Genomic DNA, 19,489 nt, shown 5'->3' on the forward strand with positions numbered 1-19,489 from the left:
CCCAAGACCTTGAGATCATGACCTGAGCTGAAGGCAGAGTCTTAACCCACTGAGCCACCCACGCGCCTGAGAATGAATTCTAGTTTTTGTTTTAATCCAACTTAATCAGTATTTTAAATATTTGGAAAATGGTTTCAAATCACTCCTGAAAAAGATATACTAAATATCATGGGAATTCACACTTTTAAAAAGAGCTCCCAAATATGTATGATATATTGCTGGTAAGCTCAGTAATTTTAAAGTGGGTTTTACTATTTCTAGTCAACAAAAGATTGCTTAAAGATACAAATAATCTGGGGCACCAGGGTGGCTCGGTCAGTTAAGCAACTGTCTTTGGCTCATGTCTTGATCTCAGGGTCCTGGGACTGAGCCCCAAATTGGGCTCTCTGCTCAGCGGGGAGTCGGCTTCTCCCTCTCACGCTTCCTTTGTGCACATTGTCTCTTTCTCAAATAAATAAATAAAATTTAAAAAAAGAGAAAGAAAGAAAAAAAAGACAATAATCTGGCCTACTACTGAACTCAGTGATAATATATTATTGCCTTAAGTAGGGGTGGTTCCACAAGCAAGTCCCCATCACCTACAACAACCATGCTTATCAAAACATAAATAGTATTTCTAAATATGCAAAGATGCTAAGCTCATAAATTAAAAAGAGAAGCTATCAGAGTACTTGGCTGTCTCAGTCCATGCAGTGTGCAACTCTTATCTCAGGGTGAGTGTGAGCCCCATCATGGGCAGAGTTTACTTAATTAAAAAAAAAATATATATATATATATTTAATAAATTTGAGAGAGAGAGAGCATAAGCAGGCGGAGGGGTAGAGGGAGAGGGAGAAGCAGACTCCCTGATGAGCAGGGAGCCCGATGTGTGAGGCTCTATCCCAGGACCCTGAGATCATGACCTACGCTAAAGGCAAACACTTAACTGGCTGAGCCACCCAGGTGCCTAATACAAAAAATATTAAAAAAAAAAAAAAAAAGAGAGAGAGAGAGAAGCTATTGCTTTAACACTAGATTCTAGTTTTAATTAGGTAGTTCTTCTGAACGTTAAATTGGATAGTAAGTACATAGGTATTGATCATATCAGAGTTACCAAAATTAGAATAACAGTAAATTAAAATTTGGTCTTGGTTTACTCCAAAAATAGCTGGAGAAAAGGCCATATTCCCCACAATACCTTCCTGTGCTCTCCCTTTCCAACCAGGGCTTGATAGAATGGCTCCCATAAAGAAGGGTGGTGAGAAGGGCCATTCTGCCACCAACAAGGTAGTGACCTGAGAATATACGATCAACATTCACAAGTGCATCAATGGAGTGGGTTTCAAAAAGCAAGCCCCTTGGGCATGCAGAGAGATCCAGAAACTTGCCGTGAAGGAGATGGGAACTCCAGATGTGCACATGGACACCAGACTCAACAAAGCTACCTGGGGGCGTCTGGGTGGCTTAGTCGGTTAAGCGGCTGCCTTCGGCTCAGGTCTTGATCCCAGGGTCCTGGGATCGAACCCCTCATTGGGCTCCCCGCTCCACGGAGAGCCTGCTTCTCCCTCTCCCTCTGCCTGCCTCTCTGCCTACTTGTGTGCTCTATCTCTCTAATAAATAAAATCTTAAAAAAAAAAAAAAAAGCTACCTGGGCCAGAGGAATAAGGAATGTTCCACACTGTATCTGTGTGCAGTTGTCCAGAAAACATAGAGGATGAAGATTGACCAAACAAGCTCTAAAAACTGGTTACCTAGGTACCTGTCACCACTTTCAAAAATCTACAAACAGTAATGAGAACTAATGGCTTATTATCAAATAAAGGTATAAAACTGAAGCAGGAAGGAAGGAAGCAGAAGGAAGGAAGGAAGGACCATATTCCCTAACTGGAAAAAGTGCTATATGGTTACAATTACTGGGCTGAACTTCCTGTATCTATTTTAAGTATATTCTACACGACTGGCACTATTACTTTAAATAGTTTTACCTAAATATTTTACCAACTAAGAAGCCTTATTATTTTATTTTATTTTTAAATTCTTGAGAACATCTACAAGGGGATGGGCATGACCCAGCACAAGTCAGGACAATTAAGGGCATCCCCAGGTAAGGGAGAACCAGAATTGTATCTATGCAGGTGCACTACAGCGGTGGGAGGTTGATTATATACTGGGAAATTGATAAAATGAGCAGATATATAAAGAATAACAGAAGCCAGGTTTCTCACTGTCAGAAAAGAATTAGGAACACCAAAAGAGGGGTGCCTGGGTGACTCAGTCAGTTTAGCATCTGATTCTTGATTTCAGCTCAGGTCATGATCTTAGGGTTGTGGGATCGAGCCCACATCAGGCTCCACACTCAGTGGGGATTCCACTTGACATCCTCTCTCTCCCTCTGTCCCTCCCCACCCCAAATAAATAAAAAGATCGTAAAAAAAGAAAAAATAGGAATACTGAAAGGAAGAAATACAGGGTGAACCCTATGATATTAGACAGGAATTAAAAGTACCAATGTGAACTGACGGGTTTTTTTATATAGAGAGATAAAAGTAAATCTACATGAAAATGTACTGTATGTATGTGTATCACCTGTATGTACATACACATATTCCCTAAATACATCCACTGATTACACTGAGAAACGCTGAAAACAGTGAGATTCCAAGAGCAATGAGCAGACCTAGCATCTAGATCTTGATTTCTAATTATCATTTTCCAGTAAACAGAACTGGGAATCCTTGGAAAAATAGATGATTACAAGGCTAGAGCAGGGTAAAAGAAAAAATCAGAGCTATCTTGTGGTACCAAAACAAAGTACTCAAAGGATGAGCAAAAAAGAAAACAAAAAACAAAAAAAAACTTGAGCATTAAAATAAATAATAACAGGGGCACCTGGTGGCTTAGTGGGTTCAGCCTCTACCTTCAGTTCAGGTCATGATCTCAGGGTCCTGGGATGGAGCCCTACATTGGGCTCTCTGCTAAGCAGGGAGCCTGCTTCCTCCTCTCTCTGCCTGCCTCTCTGCCTACTTATGGTATCTCTCTGTGACAAATAAATAAATAAATAAAATCTTTTTTTTTTTAAATGATAATAAATTATTATAATCCACCTGAATAAAGTAGGATATCATGAGTCCATACAAATATACATTTAAAACTAAGTAAGTTAAAACTTTTACATAATGGTGTGGTACCCAGACTCCAAAATAGCTCCCCATGATCCTTGACTCCTCATATCCACACCCTTTAGTCACTTCTCCCACCTTGTAACAGGAGTGGTCTGTGAAACTAACAGAATATGGCAAGTGATAGTGTATTACTTCTGAGATTAGGTTATAAAAGATACTGTGGTTGCTCGCTCTCACACTTTCTCTAAGGGAAGCCAAGTCTTAAGCATACTCAGGCAGCTCTATGGAGAGACCTAGTGGGGAGGAAATGAATCCCTTAGTCCAAGAACCCACAAGGAACTAAGACCTGCCAAGAACCACGGGAGAGAGCTTAGAGGGGATCCTCTAGCCTTCAGAGTGCAGTCTCAGGCAACATCTTGGCTGCAATCTCAAAAATGACCCTGGGCCACAATCATCAGCTATAAGCCATTCTCAGATTTCTTATCTTCAGAAACTGTTTGATAATAAATGTTTATTTTAAGTAGCTAAGTTTTGGGGTACTTTCTTTTGTAGCAATATATAAATAATACAAATAGGATAAGTACATATTCTCAAAGTATCTCCCCCCAAATTAATTACTCATTACAAGGAGAAAAAGAATTAATTCTATAGTAGGAAACCCTGGTAGACATTACTTTAATCAAGTGATGCTAGTGAAAATTCTCAGTAATGGGTCAAACTGAAACTGCATACCACTTGACAGGATGCAATGAAAAGAATGCAACCAAAATCACACACCACATGCTTGATAGGATGGGAAGAACATGACACAACATTGCTTCTGTGACATTCCTGCCCAAGACCCATGACCTAAATCTGATCATAAAGAAACAAAACCAAATTGAGGACACTGCAAAACAACTGGACTTTAATGTTTGAAACGTGTCAAGGTCATGAAGCCCAGAAAAGACTAAGGAATTAAAAGAGACCACAGATAGATAACAAAATGGAACAAGTAACTGGATCCTTTCCTATAAAACAACTGGAAAAACTTGAATGGGGTCTGAGGATTATACAGCAGTAATACCTCAATGGAAATTTCCTAATTTTGAAGGCTGTATTGTGATCCTGTGGCAGAATATCCTTATTTCGAAGAAATATTCATTTCTTATACACAAGTATTTAGGGTTAATGAGACATCATGTTAACAACTTACTTGGAAATGGTTGAAAGAAATATTCTAGGTATTATATTTGCAACTTTGCAACTGTGCCAGTTAAGTCACAGTAATAATACTAAAAACTACCTTTTTTATAGTCCATATTTTCTTTCTACTCATCCCCCACAGGTTTGCAGGATAAGTGACACTATCCTTATTCTAGAGACAAGGAAGCTGAGGCTAAAGAAAATCAGGGAAGTGACTTCCCTAAGACCATGGGCTAGCACATGACTCAATAGGCATGTTACTCCAAAATCCTATTTTTTTTCACCATATCACTTGCTGTCAGCATTCACTGAATGTTGTTGACAAAAACTGAATGCCTACTATGCATCAGATACTGGAATATAACGAGTAAGACAAGGACTTTGCCAGGAGAGCTCAGTCCAGAGGAGAATAATCAATCATGTCTACATTCTAAGAAATAGTTCTATAGTGGAACCCTACTGCCTGCATGCCTGGGGCATGCCACACAGAAAAGCCACTTCTGTTAGGTCTCCAAGGATGAATAAAGAATTCAGGAGGAGGGGGTGGGGTGAGAAGACATTCTCTGTGTAAGGAAAAACACAAAGACTAAAGGAAAATGATTCTGAAAAGGATCAATTAGAACTATTTGAATTACAGCAGTGTTTGTCATGAAACACTAGTATGTATTACAGGAATAAAGGTGTCAATATTTTTGGTCCTAAATTTTACCCACTTTTAATACACGCTTTTAAGAAATACGACATATTTCTACAGATTTAAGGCAATAATTTGCCTCAAGAAACTAGAACACAAAGCAAACAGTGTCCATCTGTGTTGTGATGCACAAACAGCATTTAATCATGGGTATTATCATCTATTTGACTTCACTGATCTATCTAGTTTCTTGTCCTAATTCAATATATATTTGAGATTTAAGCAAAGCTTACTATATATTAAGTACTCCTACTATACTAACCCATTCCTCATAGAGTTGTAACTAGAATATGAAAGGCCTTTTTTATTTTTATTCTATTTTTTTAAAGATTTTATTTGTTTATTTGACAGACAGAGATCACAAGTAGGCAGAGAGACAGGCAGAAACAGAGGAAAGGAAGCAGGTTCCCTGCTGAGGAGAGAGCCCGATGTGGGGCTCGATCCCAGGACCCTGGGACCATGACCTGAGCCAAAGGCAGAGGCTTTAACCCACTGAGCCACGCAGGTGCCCTGAAAGCTCTTTTTTAAAGATTTTATTTATTCCAGAGAGAGTGAATACAAAGCGGGGGGTGAGGGGGGCAGAAGACAGAGGTGAAGGGAAAGAGACACTTAAGCAGATTCTCTGAGCACATAGCCTGATCTGATGCAGGGCTCGATCCCACCATCATGAAATCATGACCTGGGCCAAGAGTCAGATCCTTAACTGACTGCACTACCAAGGTGCCCCTAAAAGAAATGTAAATTGTTTAGTTGGGTTTTTTTGTTTTTTTTTTTTAATTTTACGTATTTGTCAGAGAGAGAGAAAACAAGCAGGGGGAGCAACAAGCAGAGGGAGAAGTAGGCTCCCTATCCAGCAAGGAGCCTGATGCAGGACTCAATTCCAGGACCCTTGGTTCATGATCTGAGCCAAAGGCAGATGGTGTACCTAAAATATGGAAGTTTAAAATGAAAAAGTCCTTTGAAGGCGCCTGGGTGGCTCAGTTGCTTAAGTGTCTGCCTTCAGCTCAGGTCATGATCCTTGGGGCCAGGGATCTAGCTGAGTTGGGACTGCTTGGCAGGGAGCCTGCTTCTCCCTTTCCCTCTGCCATTCGCCCCCCAACTCCATCCCCCCACCTGTGTTCTCTGGCTCTCTCTGTCAAATAAATGAATAAGATCTTCAAAAAAAAAGTTCTTTATTAAAAAAAAAATAAAAAGGAGTGCCTGGGTGGCTCAGTGGGTTAAGCCTCTGCCTTCGGCTCAGGTCATGATCCCAGGGTCCTGGGTTTGAGCCCTGCATCCGGCTCTGCTCCTTGGGGAGCCTGCTTCCTTCTCTCTCTCTGCCTGCCTCTCTGCCTACTTGTGAGCTCTGTCTGTCAAATAAATAAAATCTTTTAAAAAAATAAATAAATAAAAGAAAAAAATATAAAGTCCTTTGAATCTTAAGCCTCCCAAATCAAATTATTTTGAAATAAACATGAGCATATTTTTTTAAATTATGTGACCTGTCTACATCTACCCAAGGGACAATTAATAATGTTGATAATAGCTTAACTGCATGAATACTGCCAAATTGTAGTTTGTATTCTTTTGCTACAGTGTACCTGTTTGAAACAAATTTTTATCATACTGTAATGAAAACAACATACAGTAACACATTTAATGCAGCTCTTCATGAAGATCTCTTTAATCATTTCAGAAAAATACCACGTTGGGGCACCTGGGTAGCTTGGTCAGTTGAGTATCTGCCTTTGGCTTGAGTTGTGATCCCAGAGTCCTGGGATAAAGTCTGGCACTGGGATCTCTGTTCAGTGGAGAGTCTGCTTTTCCCTCTACCCTTCACCCTGTTCTTGTGCTTTCTCTCAAATAAATAAAAAATCTTTAAAAAAAAGAAAGAAAGAAAAATACCATTTTTAGTTTGCGCCTTCACAATAAAATGACAACGATGTTTCATCTCGGTATTTTTAAAATTTACCTAATTTTGTGCTTCTGAGATCATATTTTGATTACAAATATTAACTCATTTACCCAGGACCATTTGTGCTATCAATCTTAATCCAAGTGTGCACTGTTTCACGAACTCTTATTTGTATCCCTCAATAGTATTAGTTTGAAAAGCATTCTAATAACGTTGAGAAACACTGCATATGAAGGAGAAAGCAGTTTATCTTCAGAACCTAAGGGAAATGAGAGATAACAATGTGACTGTTATGAAAATCAAATAAAAACTGAGCTGTCCATTGAATCTGGCAATTAAGTAATCACCAGTCACCAGTAGGTGACTGGTCCCAGAACCGTGATTAGACTATTCTTTTAAGCAGTCCCAGAACCCTGAGAAGACTATTCTTTTAAGAATTTTGGCACTGAGGGACGCCTGGGTGGCTCAGTCGGTTAAGCTGCTGCCTTCTTTGGCTCAGGTCATGATCCCAGGGTCCTGGGATCGAGGCCCACATCAGGCTCCTTGCTCATCAGGGAGCCTGCTTCTTTCTCTGCCTCTGCCTGCCGCTCTGCCTACTTGTGCACTCACACTCTCTCTCTCTGACAAATAAATAAATAAAATCTTTTTTAAAAAAAATGAATTTTGGCACTGAAATGCCAGAGATGGGAGGAATAGAGAAGAGGAAGGAATCCGCTATAGTGGACTAGAGAAGTTAAAAAGTTTTTTTGCTATTGTTTGTCTTTTTAGGATGGGATAATCTTAAATAAGCTTGAATGCTGAAGGGGCTTAGAAGAGACTGGAACTAGGAGAGCAGAGACAATTACTTAAGAGCAAGGACCTGGCAGGAAGAACAGGGAAGCATAAGTTAGCTTGACAAAGGGAAAAGTATAACTTCTGCAGAGACAAGGAAGAAGAGTGATGACTAAGGTAAATTTGGAGTAATGGTTAGAGTCAAGACTGCATGAATCTGAATCCTGGCTTTTCTTACCATACCATATAATCATAGGCAAGTTTGCTTATTTCTCCAAGTGTTTTCCTATATAACCTGGGAGAAAAGAATTCTCATAGGGGGTTGTTCAGAAAATTCAGTAATTCTGAAACTGAGTGAGTAATATAAAGATAGCAGCTACAGAGTTTAGTTTTTGTTTTTGTTCTTAAAGGCCTCAAAGGAAATCTAAAAGAATTCACAAAGATTTCTACTTTCTCTGTGGAATAGGTAACTGGGTCACCAACTCACATTAAAAGAGAGTGTTTAAAGATGTAAAACAGTGATTCTTAATCTTGCAGAGATTAAAAAACCCATTTAACTCTGATGAAAGATATATGGAGGACTCAACATTCAAACTTTATATAGTTTTAAGTGAGTTCATACACACCTCTTCAACAATAAAAAGAGATGTTGAAGAAAAGATCTTCTGGTACCAAGGCACAGTTTGAGTACCCAACTATTTGAACGAAAGAAAAAGACTGTGTCCTTTGGATTTACGTACCTAACAGCTACATAAAGGTACATGGTTGGCCAGAAAAGTCACCAGGCATAAGTCAAGAAACCCAAGTTCTTGATCCAGCTCTAGAAAGGTGCATGGCTTTTTCAGACAGTAGCTCTGAGATGTGTTGCAGTTCTAACATTTTAGGATTCTATTAACTGAAATCTCACTTGACTCTGAGACAAAAGAACAAATGGTACTTTATTTTCCTATGTCATAGTTAAATATGATTTTGAAGGTTAGCCTGGGAATCTAACCACTAAAATTTTAGTTCTACAGAAAAAACAAGTATGCTCCTGCATTTCTGTGATGAGGCTGCAGAGGTTCCTGGCAGCATCAGGCATGAGTCAGGTATTCCTATCCTGGGAACTGCCTAGGATATTTTAGCAGCCCTCTCTCTCTCTGGACTAAAATATCCAGAATTGGACTTTATCAAAACTTCCTCTTTGTCAGTCAGCAGTACAGTAATACACACTGAGAGAGTTTAAGGCAAACCTAGATTAACAGTTATCCTTCAACGATGGCCGTTTAAATTAACATTTAAATAGCAACCTCGAAGAGCCAAAGAAAGTTTCTCAATCCAATGAACTTATTTATGCAAAGCAAAGAATCATTTCTTAATGAAAAATTAAAAAAAAAAAAAAAAAAAAAAAAACGTTCCCAGAGATTCTAAGAACCTTATCTTTTGGAGTAAGAAGGTATATCTGCTTTCTAAGATAGACCTAACCTAATTCCAACAGCCATTTTCAGTCAACCATCTATTAAAGTTCACAATACTCCAAAGAACAATTTGATAATTTGTTTTGCCGTTTTTATAGGAATTCACTTTACCCTTACATATGATAACACTAATGTAACATATGGTATCACACAGTACAGTATTTAAAAATATTTTAAATTTTAAAAAGTATTTTAAAAATACTTAAGATTATTTATTTATTTATTTATTTGAGAGAGAGAAAGAGAGCATGAGCAGGGGAAGAACAGAGGAAGAGGGACAAGGAGAGTACCTGCTGAGCTCGAACCCAGGACCGAGGGATCATGACCTGAGCTGACAGATGCTTAATCAGCTGAACCACCATGCACCCCTAAAGCAATTATTTTTTATATTTAGTACTATTACAGTGTTACAAAGTTAAGAATCATCCTTTTGTAATATCCCAATCTTAAAACATTTTGCAAGTATGTAGTATACAGAAAGATGATTCACAACATGAAACAGAGCATAACAAAGAGGAAGATACAAAATTCTACCCTGGGATCAATGCTTCTATTAAATTGGCTTTACCTATGACCTTATACATAACCAGGTAAAACCTCAGGCAAGGAAGTTAATTAACAGTTCACAAAAAACTACTTAATCTTGCCCAACTATATAAAGCAATAAACTTCTGAAACTTTAAAAAAAGATAGCAACTGGGCGCCTGGGTGGCTCAGTGGTTTAAGCCGCTGCCTTCGGTTCAGGTCATGATCTCAGGGTCCTGGGATCGAGTCCCACATCGGGCTCTCTGCTTGGCAGGGAGCCCGCTTCCCTCTCACTCTCTCTGCCTGCCTCTCTGTCTACTTATGATCTCTCTCTGTCAAATAAATAAATAAAATCTTTAAAAAAAAATTTTAAAAAGATAGCAAGTATGATTTAACTGATTTAATCCTTATACTCCCCATTTTTTTAATCCATATACTCCCTGATTGCTTACTGAACCTCAATCTTTTAATTTTAATTCACAAATCAAACTGGTAACTACCAACCTACCAGAAATGTGGTATCGTTTTTAATTTGAATTGCTTGCCAAAAATCTGGACTTGTGGCTTTTCTTTTAAAAGGGGAAAAGGAAGATCTGGCAACACTGGGCCCACAGATCCTGGTAATAGCAACATTTGGAGAGAGCAGGGTAGCAGCTGCCCTCTTCTGATAGCATATGTAATTTCTAGTTCCCCCCAATTCTCTTTGCTCACTTTGGTTACCTGCTTGCTTGGCCTTTGGAGCTATTAGAATTTGAAATCTTTATTCTACTGAGGTGTTTCTTGCCCCCCCCCCAAAACTAGCTATAAAAATCTTTATCACAGGTGCGTCACAGGTTACTCCACAGGTGGATATTCATAATGACCTTCTCTGGTACACTCTGTTAAAGCATAGGTCAGACTTTAAAGTGTGTATCAAAATAAAGTCCATCAAAAGCGCCACAGGTGTGGCTCAGTGGGTTAAGCCTCTGCCTTCGGCTCAGGTCATGATCCCAGCCAAGGTCCTGGGATCAAGTCCCGCATCAGGCTCTCTGCTTGGCAGGGAGCCTGCTTCCCCCTCTCTCTCTGCCTGCTTCTCTGCCTACTTGTACTCTCTGTCTGTCAAATAAATAAATAAAATCTTAAAAAAAAAATCTTTAGGGGTGCCTGGGTGGCTCAGCGGGTTAAAGCCTCTGCCTTCGGCTCAGGTCATGATCCCAGGGTCCTGGGATCGAGCCCCGCATCGGGCTCTCTGCTTGGCTGGGAGCCTGCTTCCTCCTCTCTCTCTCTCTGCTTGCCTCTCTGCCTACTTGTAATCTCTATCTGTTAAATAAATAAATCTTAAAAAAAAAAAAATCTTTATCACAGAAACAGAATAAACCAAGTGACCATCCTGGCATTAAAGCCATATATGCCAAATGTTAATTATAAATAACAGGATACCACTAAAATATACAAGGCACTATTACATTTAAGAAAATAGCTTTTAGTATCTTAACTTTGGTCTGTCTTCAACTCCTTAAAGAATCAAGACATTCAGTCTTTGATCCTTCCACAGAATAAATAAATTAACTGTGTTTCAGTATTATGGCCCTCTAAGAGCACCCCAAAGCCTCTTGTATCTGTATAACAAAAGAAGAAAAACAGGAAGTAAAAAAGGTCTCTGATCAGTCAAAGAGACCACACAGTTCACAGAATACATGAAGCCCTCGTCACTCAGAGCCTACTGGGTCTTATTTTAGACATAATTTTAATAAGCTCCATGATCTGGTTTCCCAGCCCACAGCAGATGAGATGCAGCCAACTGGAAAAGGGCTGGGGGTGGTGCTGCAAGAGGCAGACACTCAAAGCATCAAAATCAAAGCTGAAGACCTATAAAGTCAGCAGAAAACCTCAAAACACAGCAGGCTAGGACCATTTGGTATAGATACAAACAAGCTCAGAGGGTCCCAATCCCTGCACAGAACTACACTGGATATTCATAATGACCTTCTCTGGTACACTCTGTTAAAGCATAGGTCAGACTTTAAAGTGTGTATCAAAATAAAGTCCATCAAAAGCTTCTGCCAAAAAGACAATGCATTTAAAGGACGATCAAATTCACAGAACACTATTTCCCTGTCAAAGAAACAAGATATTCCATTCCTAAAGATGCCACATGTCAAATTTATTTGTTCTCAGCAAATTTTATTACAACCCAGATGCAGTAGTTCAAGATATCTAAAGTTAACAGAGTATTTAAGTAGAACTATTTTTTCAGAGAATGGTAATTGGGAAGGTTCAAGACCAAGATCAATTATATAAGCCAACTAAGTTTTTTTGGAATTCCATTGCAAATACATTACTAGGGCCAACAAGATGGGAAGGACTAGTCTTATCCATACCTAGGTAAGGCTGCATTCAACTCAGAACTGGTATTACACAGATAATTTGGGGAAAAAATATCTATTCTGTTTTCACAATTTTATTGACTAGTATACCAAAAAAATTTTTTATTTTTCTAATCCCTGGCAGTTTCAGAAGTTGAGCCATACTTTGCAGAGGGCTCTAGGTTATAAATCATGGGAGGAAAGGCGAATACTGAGTTTTAAAAGTTCAAAGTATCATTACCTAAATTTGGTTTTCCCTATTAAAATTTTTATAAGAAGATATTTTAGAGAAGATCTAGAGAATATGTAGTAACTCAAAAGAAATCATATTACTGGGGAAAGTATATTAGAAGATTAAAATACATGTTTTGAGTTACCGTTTTCTCTGAAAAAAATTAACACTTATCAATTAATGTAGAGATTAAAGGGTATATTTCTCTTTTTTTTAAAGATATATTTCTTGATCTGTAAGTTACCACACATACTCTTCTTCAGGTTTTAAAATAAGAACATGAGGAGAGGGGAAGTTTATAAAAACAACAACAACAACAAAACAAAGAGCAGTCTTCTACAGCTATAATCTCAAACTCTCAAACTGGTAACTTCCCAACTAAACCATATAAGAACCCAGTTAACTACTAAAAGCCTTAAAAATACATATATATTTTTATTTGGATGATGATTCCTCAGTGTGCTCCTGCCCCTTAAATAGTTCCTTAAGAAATCTTCTGTGAAGTTTCAAGGTCCTTTTAACACATAACCTGCTTTATTTTAATAGAAGATTTACTCTGTCTGAAGTCTGCCCCTCATTTGTTAGAAATCGAAGAAGTCCAAACAAGCTGGTAAGGATCTAACCTAATTTACAGTAACTGTTGGGATTAATTCCACATTAAAGGTCTCTGATCATGAATGAAATGAAGACCGACTGCAAACTGAGGTGTTTTAGTTGTCGACAGTCTGCATTTTCTCTGAGTTTAGGGCAAGGTATTTGTTCTCTTCCCCTTGCATCTCCATCCCATTCTTCCCTAAGGATAATCCCAGGATCTTCTTGCAAGTGGCTAGAGATTTAATAGAGCTTCTCCAAGTAAAACACCAATCAAAAATCACCAGTAGTACTTCCCCACTTTTAAGAAAAAGACATTATAGTGAGTGGCACCAGGAGTATTACAATATTGGGGGGACGCTAAATTTTAAGCCAACCCCATAATATAGACGCAGTATAAGGAAAATCTTCATACAAATAACTAAACAACCCTTCATCTTAAAGGGCAAAGATATCCTTTCGAATGGAAAAACGGAGCAAAATTCCTTCTAAATTAAAAGGATCTCCCTGAACATATCACATCATTTAAGCGTTAAAATCCACTGCATGAAGATACTGTAAAAGGAAACTTTGTGTAAATCCTTCAGTGGTCTTCAACGTTCAGGTTTCTACCTCTACCCTTGAAAATTTAACAGCTTCCAATCCCATAAAAGTGTAGTTTCTCACTACATTTGGCAACCTCAAAGAACAAAACGCTTTTCTTTCCACTTCCCTCATCCCTCAAAAGAGTCACGTTTGGTTTTTTGTTTTGTTTTCCTTCCGAACTTCCTACTCTTAAGTTTCTGGACGAGCAGAGTGGACCGAAGTGTGCGGCCACCAAGAGGTAAGTGAACTCAAGAAATACTTGTGGATCGGACAAAAAAGCTTCCTCCGTCTGCCTGAGACATGGGCTCCAAGCTCGGCAGCTCTGTGGAGGGAACCAGGGCAGGTGGGCGGGTGTGGGCGGGAGGGGGGCTGGGGGACACGGGCATACTTGGGGCGAGGAGCCCTTTCGACCTCTGTCAATGGGGCAGCTCAACGCACCAGCCCCAGCTCCCCCTCCCGGCATGGCCGGACAATGGCCCTCTAGCGCAGCAGTCCCAAGCCGGGCAGAGGCCCTGGGACTCCATACCACGCGGGGCCTAGAAAGAAGACCAGGGAGGAACGCGGAGCGGGCTAGCGCACCACCCGCCTAAGCGCGGATTGCGCGCCAGGGCCTCCACGGGCGCCATCACTGGGAGTGGGGTGTGAAGGGCGCCCGGCAGGACCATCGCCGTCGGCAGCCGGGTCCGAAGAGGCCGCGAGCCAGGCGGAGGCGACGGCGGGAAGTGCAGGCCGCAGCCTGCTCAGCTGGCCCGCCCAGCGGCCGGAACCCTCAGCCGACCTCCGGCCGCTTACCTTGTGGATTCTCTTCAGAGCCATCGTGGGAGGCGGGTGGCGGTGGCCCCCGGGGCGGGGACTGGGACAGGGGAGGGACGGGGAAGGGGCGAGGGGGCGCGAGGCCGCCTCGGTGATCGCGGGTCGGCCGGAGAAGATGGGGAGTTCGGGAGCGCAGGTCCGGCAGGACGGACTGAGGGCCGGGGCCCACTTGGCTCCTGAGTCTGCCGCAGCGGTCACCGCATCACCCGGCGGCGGCCCCTTTATGCGCTGCCGTCCGAGCCGCCGCCGCCGCTACCGCCGCCACCGCCGTAGCTACCTCTTCCACCTAATCTCAGCGCCGCCGCCTCAGCCGCCGCGGATCCCTCCGCCGGGGAGCAAGAGCCCAGGCCTCGGGCTCGGCCGGCGCCGTTCAGTGGGACAGCCAGAGGGACTGCCCGCTGCAGGTGGACCGAGGGACGCGCGGGCGGACGGGCGGGCGGCGCCGCCGGGGTGGGGCCGCCGGAGCGCGGGGTGGGCCCAGGCCGAGGGGCAGGTCGGGAGGCGCGGGGATTGGCGGGCTAGGGGAGGGAGGGCTGGACCGCGCCGGCGGCGGAGGGATACGGGCCGCCCCTGTGAGTATCTTACGTGCCGTCCCCTTCGCCGCCACCGCCGCGGAGAGGATGACGCCGCGAAGCGCAGGGGAGAGGTCTCGCGAGATTCGTGGAGCGCACGGTAGATGCTCGCGCGCTGGGACTCTCGAGTCACTTGGGTCTGGTACCCCACGTATATGTCATTGAAGACCCATAAACGTTTAAAAATGAATGGTTTTCCAGATCACGTGGTCAGCGCCATGGCAGAGACTGACCCGGAAGGAGGTACTTCGGTCCAGTGCAACATTTCCGTAGGAGGAAGGGACTTGTCCAAGGTCACACAACTCTACAGAGGCAGAGCTGGGACTTCCTGAAGTCCACGGTCTTATCAGATCCCTTTCTAGAAGCCAAGTGGTAACAGCCTGGGTACCTGCTGGGAATGTGTTGCCTTCAGCACGCCTCAGGCATCCCTGAGATGACCTTTCTAAGCAAGGCATGAGCAGGATGACAACTTGAATGTCTCTTAGCCACACACATGTCACTTGTAGGAGAGGTACCCAGACTTTGCTCTGCTTGGTGAATTCTTACAAACGAGCACTGCACCAATTACCTCCAAAAACGTGCAGGAGTTAAAACCAACCGTGTGTTTATCACCATCAGGAGCAAGCCTAGAAAAATTCTGTAGTTGCTTTTTAGGAGGTAGAGGCAAAAGCTAATTCACTGAGCAACTAGTGTGTGTTGAGCCATAAGAGATATAAGGCCAGGCCTAGGCTAGGAGGTGCTTCTCTGGCTAGAGACACACTGGAGAATAAAGATTATTTTCTTGGTGGGTGATACCCAGATTCTCAAGTCCATCCCAATGTTTTCTTTTTTTCCCCCCTTTATTTAAAGATTTTATTTATTTGATAGAGAGTGTGCGCACAAGCAGGCAGAGTGAGAGGGAGAAGCAGGCTCCCCACCCAGCAGGGAGCCCTATTGGGGGCTTGATCGTGACATGATCTGAAGGCAGACGCTTAGCTGACAGCCACCCTGGTGTCCCCATCCTAAAGTTTTCTGATTCTAAAACTGTGTTCTTCAGTCAATCTGGAAGAGACCTTGAAGCTCATTGATTCTAACCTGAATTTAGAGAAGTTTTAGAAACTGGAGCTCCTAAGGGAAAGATCCTGCCAAATGTTACATAGTAGGTCAGTGGCAAAATTTATAATGCCTCACCTACTGAGTAAAGTTTGGACCAATAGGGTAGGCCAACGTGGGCACAGCTAATCAAAGGAGGGAAAAACTCATCCAAGGTGGGTGTATTTGAGCTTGGAGGTGAAGAGGAACATTACATAGTCCCAAATCTTTTCTTCCTAAGAATTCTGATGGAATAGGTACAAAAATGCCCAGTGGTCAGATTTTTTAAATCTTTTCTTCAACAGTTAAGGTTTTGTGTTAGAAAAACTATGTATTTGTTGCAAGAAATACAGATAAGCAAAAAGAAGGAAATAAAGCCAACCATACTCTCATCATTTAATGATTAACCATTTTGGACATTTGGTTTATGCCTTCCAATCTTTTTTCCTTACATATAAATATATACTTTTATTTGAAAAAAAGTAGAATCATGCCATAATACTATTTGGTAATCTGTTTCTTGTTTAAAAAAAAAAAAGAATTGTATGTATTTAAGTTCAACAACATGATAGTTTGAAATACATAAACATAGGGGCACCTGGCTGGCTCAGTTGGTAGAGCATGGAACTCTTGATTTGGGGGTTGTAACTTCGAGCCCAAAGTTGGGTGTAGAGATTACTTTAAAATAAAATATTAGGGGCTCCTGAGTGACTCAGTCAGTTAGGTTCCAACCTCTTGATTTCAGCTCTGGTCATGATCTCAGAGTCATGAGATCAAGCCCTGTGTTGGACTCCATGCTCAATGGGAAGTCTGCTTGAGACTCTCTCCTCTCCCTCTGCCCCTCTCCTTGCTCACATGCCTGCACACACTCTCTTTCAAATATATCTTTTTTTTAAAAAGATTTTATTTTTTTGTTTGACAGACAGAGATCACAAGTAGTCAGAGAGGCAGGCAGAGAGAGAAAGAAGGAAGCAGGCTCCCTGAGCAGAGAGCCCGATGTGGGGCTCGATCACAGGACCCTGGGACCATGACTTGAGCTGAAGGCAGAGGCTTTAACCTACTGAGCCACCCAGGTGCCCCTCAAATATATCTTTAAAAAATTAAAAAATATTAAAACAAAATATATATAGTGAAATGATTATTACAGTCAAAATAATGAATATATCCGTTGCCTTGCTTTTTTTTTATGGCGAGAGCACCTGAAATCTTTGATAATCATATTTATAGATTTTATTTTATTTTAGAGAAAGAGAGAGAGGGGGAGTGAGTGAGCTGGAGGTGTGGGAGGAGCAGAGCGGCAGAAGGAGAGGGAGAGAATCTCGAGCAGACTCCCTTCTGAGTGCAGAGCGTGATGTGGGCTGGATCCCACAACGCTGACATCATGACCTGAGCTGAAACCAAGACTCAGATGCTTAACCCCACTAAGCCACCCAGGTGCCCCTTAATAATCTACTTTTTAAAAAAATTTTTTTAAATATTTATAAAGATTTATTTATTTGAGAGAGACAGACAGAGACAGAGAGAGAGAAAGCATGAACAGGGCGAATGGGAGAAGGAGAAGCAGACTTTCGGCTAAGCAGGGAGCCCGATGTGGGGCTCAATCCTATGATCCCTCAATCAGGGATCATAACCTGAGCGGAAGGAAGACACTTAACAACTAAGCCACCCAGGCACCCCGATAATCTACTTTTAAATAAACAATATATAGTGAAGTTTCCTGTCAATACACATTTCCACCATATTTTAACGTTTTAACGTCTAAGATCATGTAAGTGGACCATATTCATTTAACTGGTCATATTTGGGGGAACATTGCTGTTTCCAGAATTGTTTCCAATTTTTACTATTAAAGATATTACTATAGTGGATGTCCTGTAGTTAATCTTTGTACAATTCTAAGAATCCCTCTTTAGAAAAAAATTCTAGAAATGAAATTGCTGCATCAAAGAGTAATAAGATTTTGCAGGCATGTTCATGAGGAATATCACTTTATAATTTTCTTTTTTTGTAGTTATCTTTTTCAAGTTTTCATATCAAGCTTATTCTGGCCTCATGAATAAATTGGGAAATGTTCCCTCTTCTTTATTTTGAAAGACTTTGTGCAGGATTGTTATTTTTTTCCTTCCTTATATAAATATTTGGTAGTATTCACCCATGAAGCCATCTGGCCCTGGAGTTTTCTTCACGGAAAGAATTTGATAATAAATTCAATTTCTTTAATAATTATGGGGTTATTTAGATTTTTCTTTTTTCTTAAGTCCATTGTGATAATTGTGTTTTTCAAGGAATTTGTCCATTTCATTTAAGTTGTCCAATTTATTAGAATAAAATTACTCATAATATCTTATTGTTTCTTTTATTATCTGCAGCATCTATAAAGATGTTCCTTTTTGTATGCCTGATTTGGTTATTTGTGTTTTCCCTTTTTTTCTTGATAAATTTTGCTAGGAAGTTATCAATTTTTTTAAAGACTTTATTTATTTATTTGACAGAGAGAAATCACGAGTAGATAGAAAGGCAGGCAGAGAGAGAGGGAAGCAGGCTCCCCGCTAAGCAGAGAGCCCAATGCGGGACTCGATCCCAGGACCCTGAGATCATGACCTGAGCTAAAGGCAGTGGCTCAACCCACTGAGCCACCCAGGCGCCCAGAAGTTATCAATTGTATTAATCCTTTCAAGGAACCAACTTTTGACCTTGTGTTCTTTGTCTACGTTCTATTTAATTGATTTCTGTTCTTATTTTTTTTTTAAAGATTTATTTATTTGACAGAGAGAGATCACAAGTAAGCAGAGAGGCAGGCAGAGAGGCAGGCAGAGAGAGAGGAGGAAGCAGGCTCCCCGCTGAGCAGAGAGCCCGATGTGGGACTCGATGCCAGGACCCTGAGATCATGACCTGAGCTGAAGGCAGAGGCTTAACCCACTGAGCCACCCAGGTGCCCCTGTTCTTATTTTTATTTCTTCTACTTATTTTGAATATAATTTGTTCTTCTAGCTTCTTAAAGTAGAAGCGTAAATCACTGATTTTGTACTTTTCTCTTTTTTAAGTATAAGCACTTTCTAATAAAACATTAAAAGCACACTACTGGGGTGACTGGGTGGCTTGGTTGTTTGGGCATCTACCTTCGGCTCAGGTCATGATCCTGGTGTCCCTGGATTGAGTCCCACATTGGGCTCCCTGCTCAGCAGAGAGCCTGCTTCTCCTTCTGTCTCTTGTCCCGCTTGTGCATCTCTCTCTCACATGCATGCTCTCACTCTCTCTCTCTCTCTTTCAAATAAATAAATATTTAAAAGCACTTTACTTTTGTTGCATCCCACAGTTTTGATATATTTTGTTCTTGTTTTCATTCTGCATAAAATAGCTTCTAATTTCCCCTTTGACCAAGGGTTATTTTCTAATATGTTGAAATTTTCATCAGTCATCAAGGAGATGCAAATTAAAATCTTAATAAGATGCCAGTCACACTCACTGAAATGGCTAATTCCAAGAATATTGATGAGAATAAGTGGTGGTAGGGGCGTTCAACAGTTGGAACTCTCATACATTGCTGGTGAGAGTATAAAATGCTACAACCAGTTTTGAGAACTATCTGGTAAATTTTTTTTTAAGATTTTATTCACTTATTTGGCAGACAGAGATCACAAGTAGGCAAAGAG

The 19,489-nt window shown here is 41.2% G+C and overlaps 1 protein-coding gene across 2 annotated transcripts in view; it reads right to left on the reverse strand.

The window, feature by feature from the left end:
• UBE2D2 (ubiquitin conjugating enzyme E2 D2) overlaps nucleotides 1-14,304 on the reverse strand; it is a 65,016-nt gene extending 50,712 nt beyond the window's left edge. The window contains exon 1 of one of the 2 annotated variants that reach the window (XM_045999600.1): nucleotides 14,173-14,304. Coding sequence is in view for 1 of the 2 variants with exons in the window: in XM_045999599.1 (XP_045855555.1) it covers nucleotides 14,173-14,196 (24 nt within the window). In the remaining variant the exon portion in view is untranslated. The remainder of the gene's footprint in view (nucleotides 1-14,172) is intronic. The other variant, XM_045999599.1, reaches the window with a different exon arrangement.
• Nucleotides 14,305-19,489: the final 5,185 nt, after the last annotated feature.

Source organism: Meles meles, chromosome 3, assembly GCF_922984935.1.
Source record: "Meles meles chromosome 3, mMelMel3.1 paternal haplotype, whole genome shotgun sequence".
Classification (NCBI taxonomy): Eukaryota; Metazoa; Chordata; class Mammalia; order Carnivora; family Mustelidae; genus Meles; species Meles meles.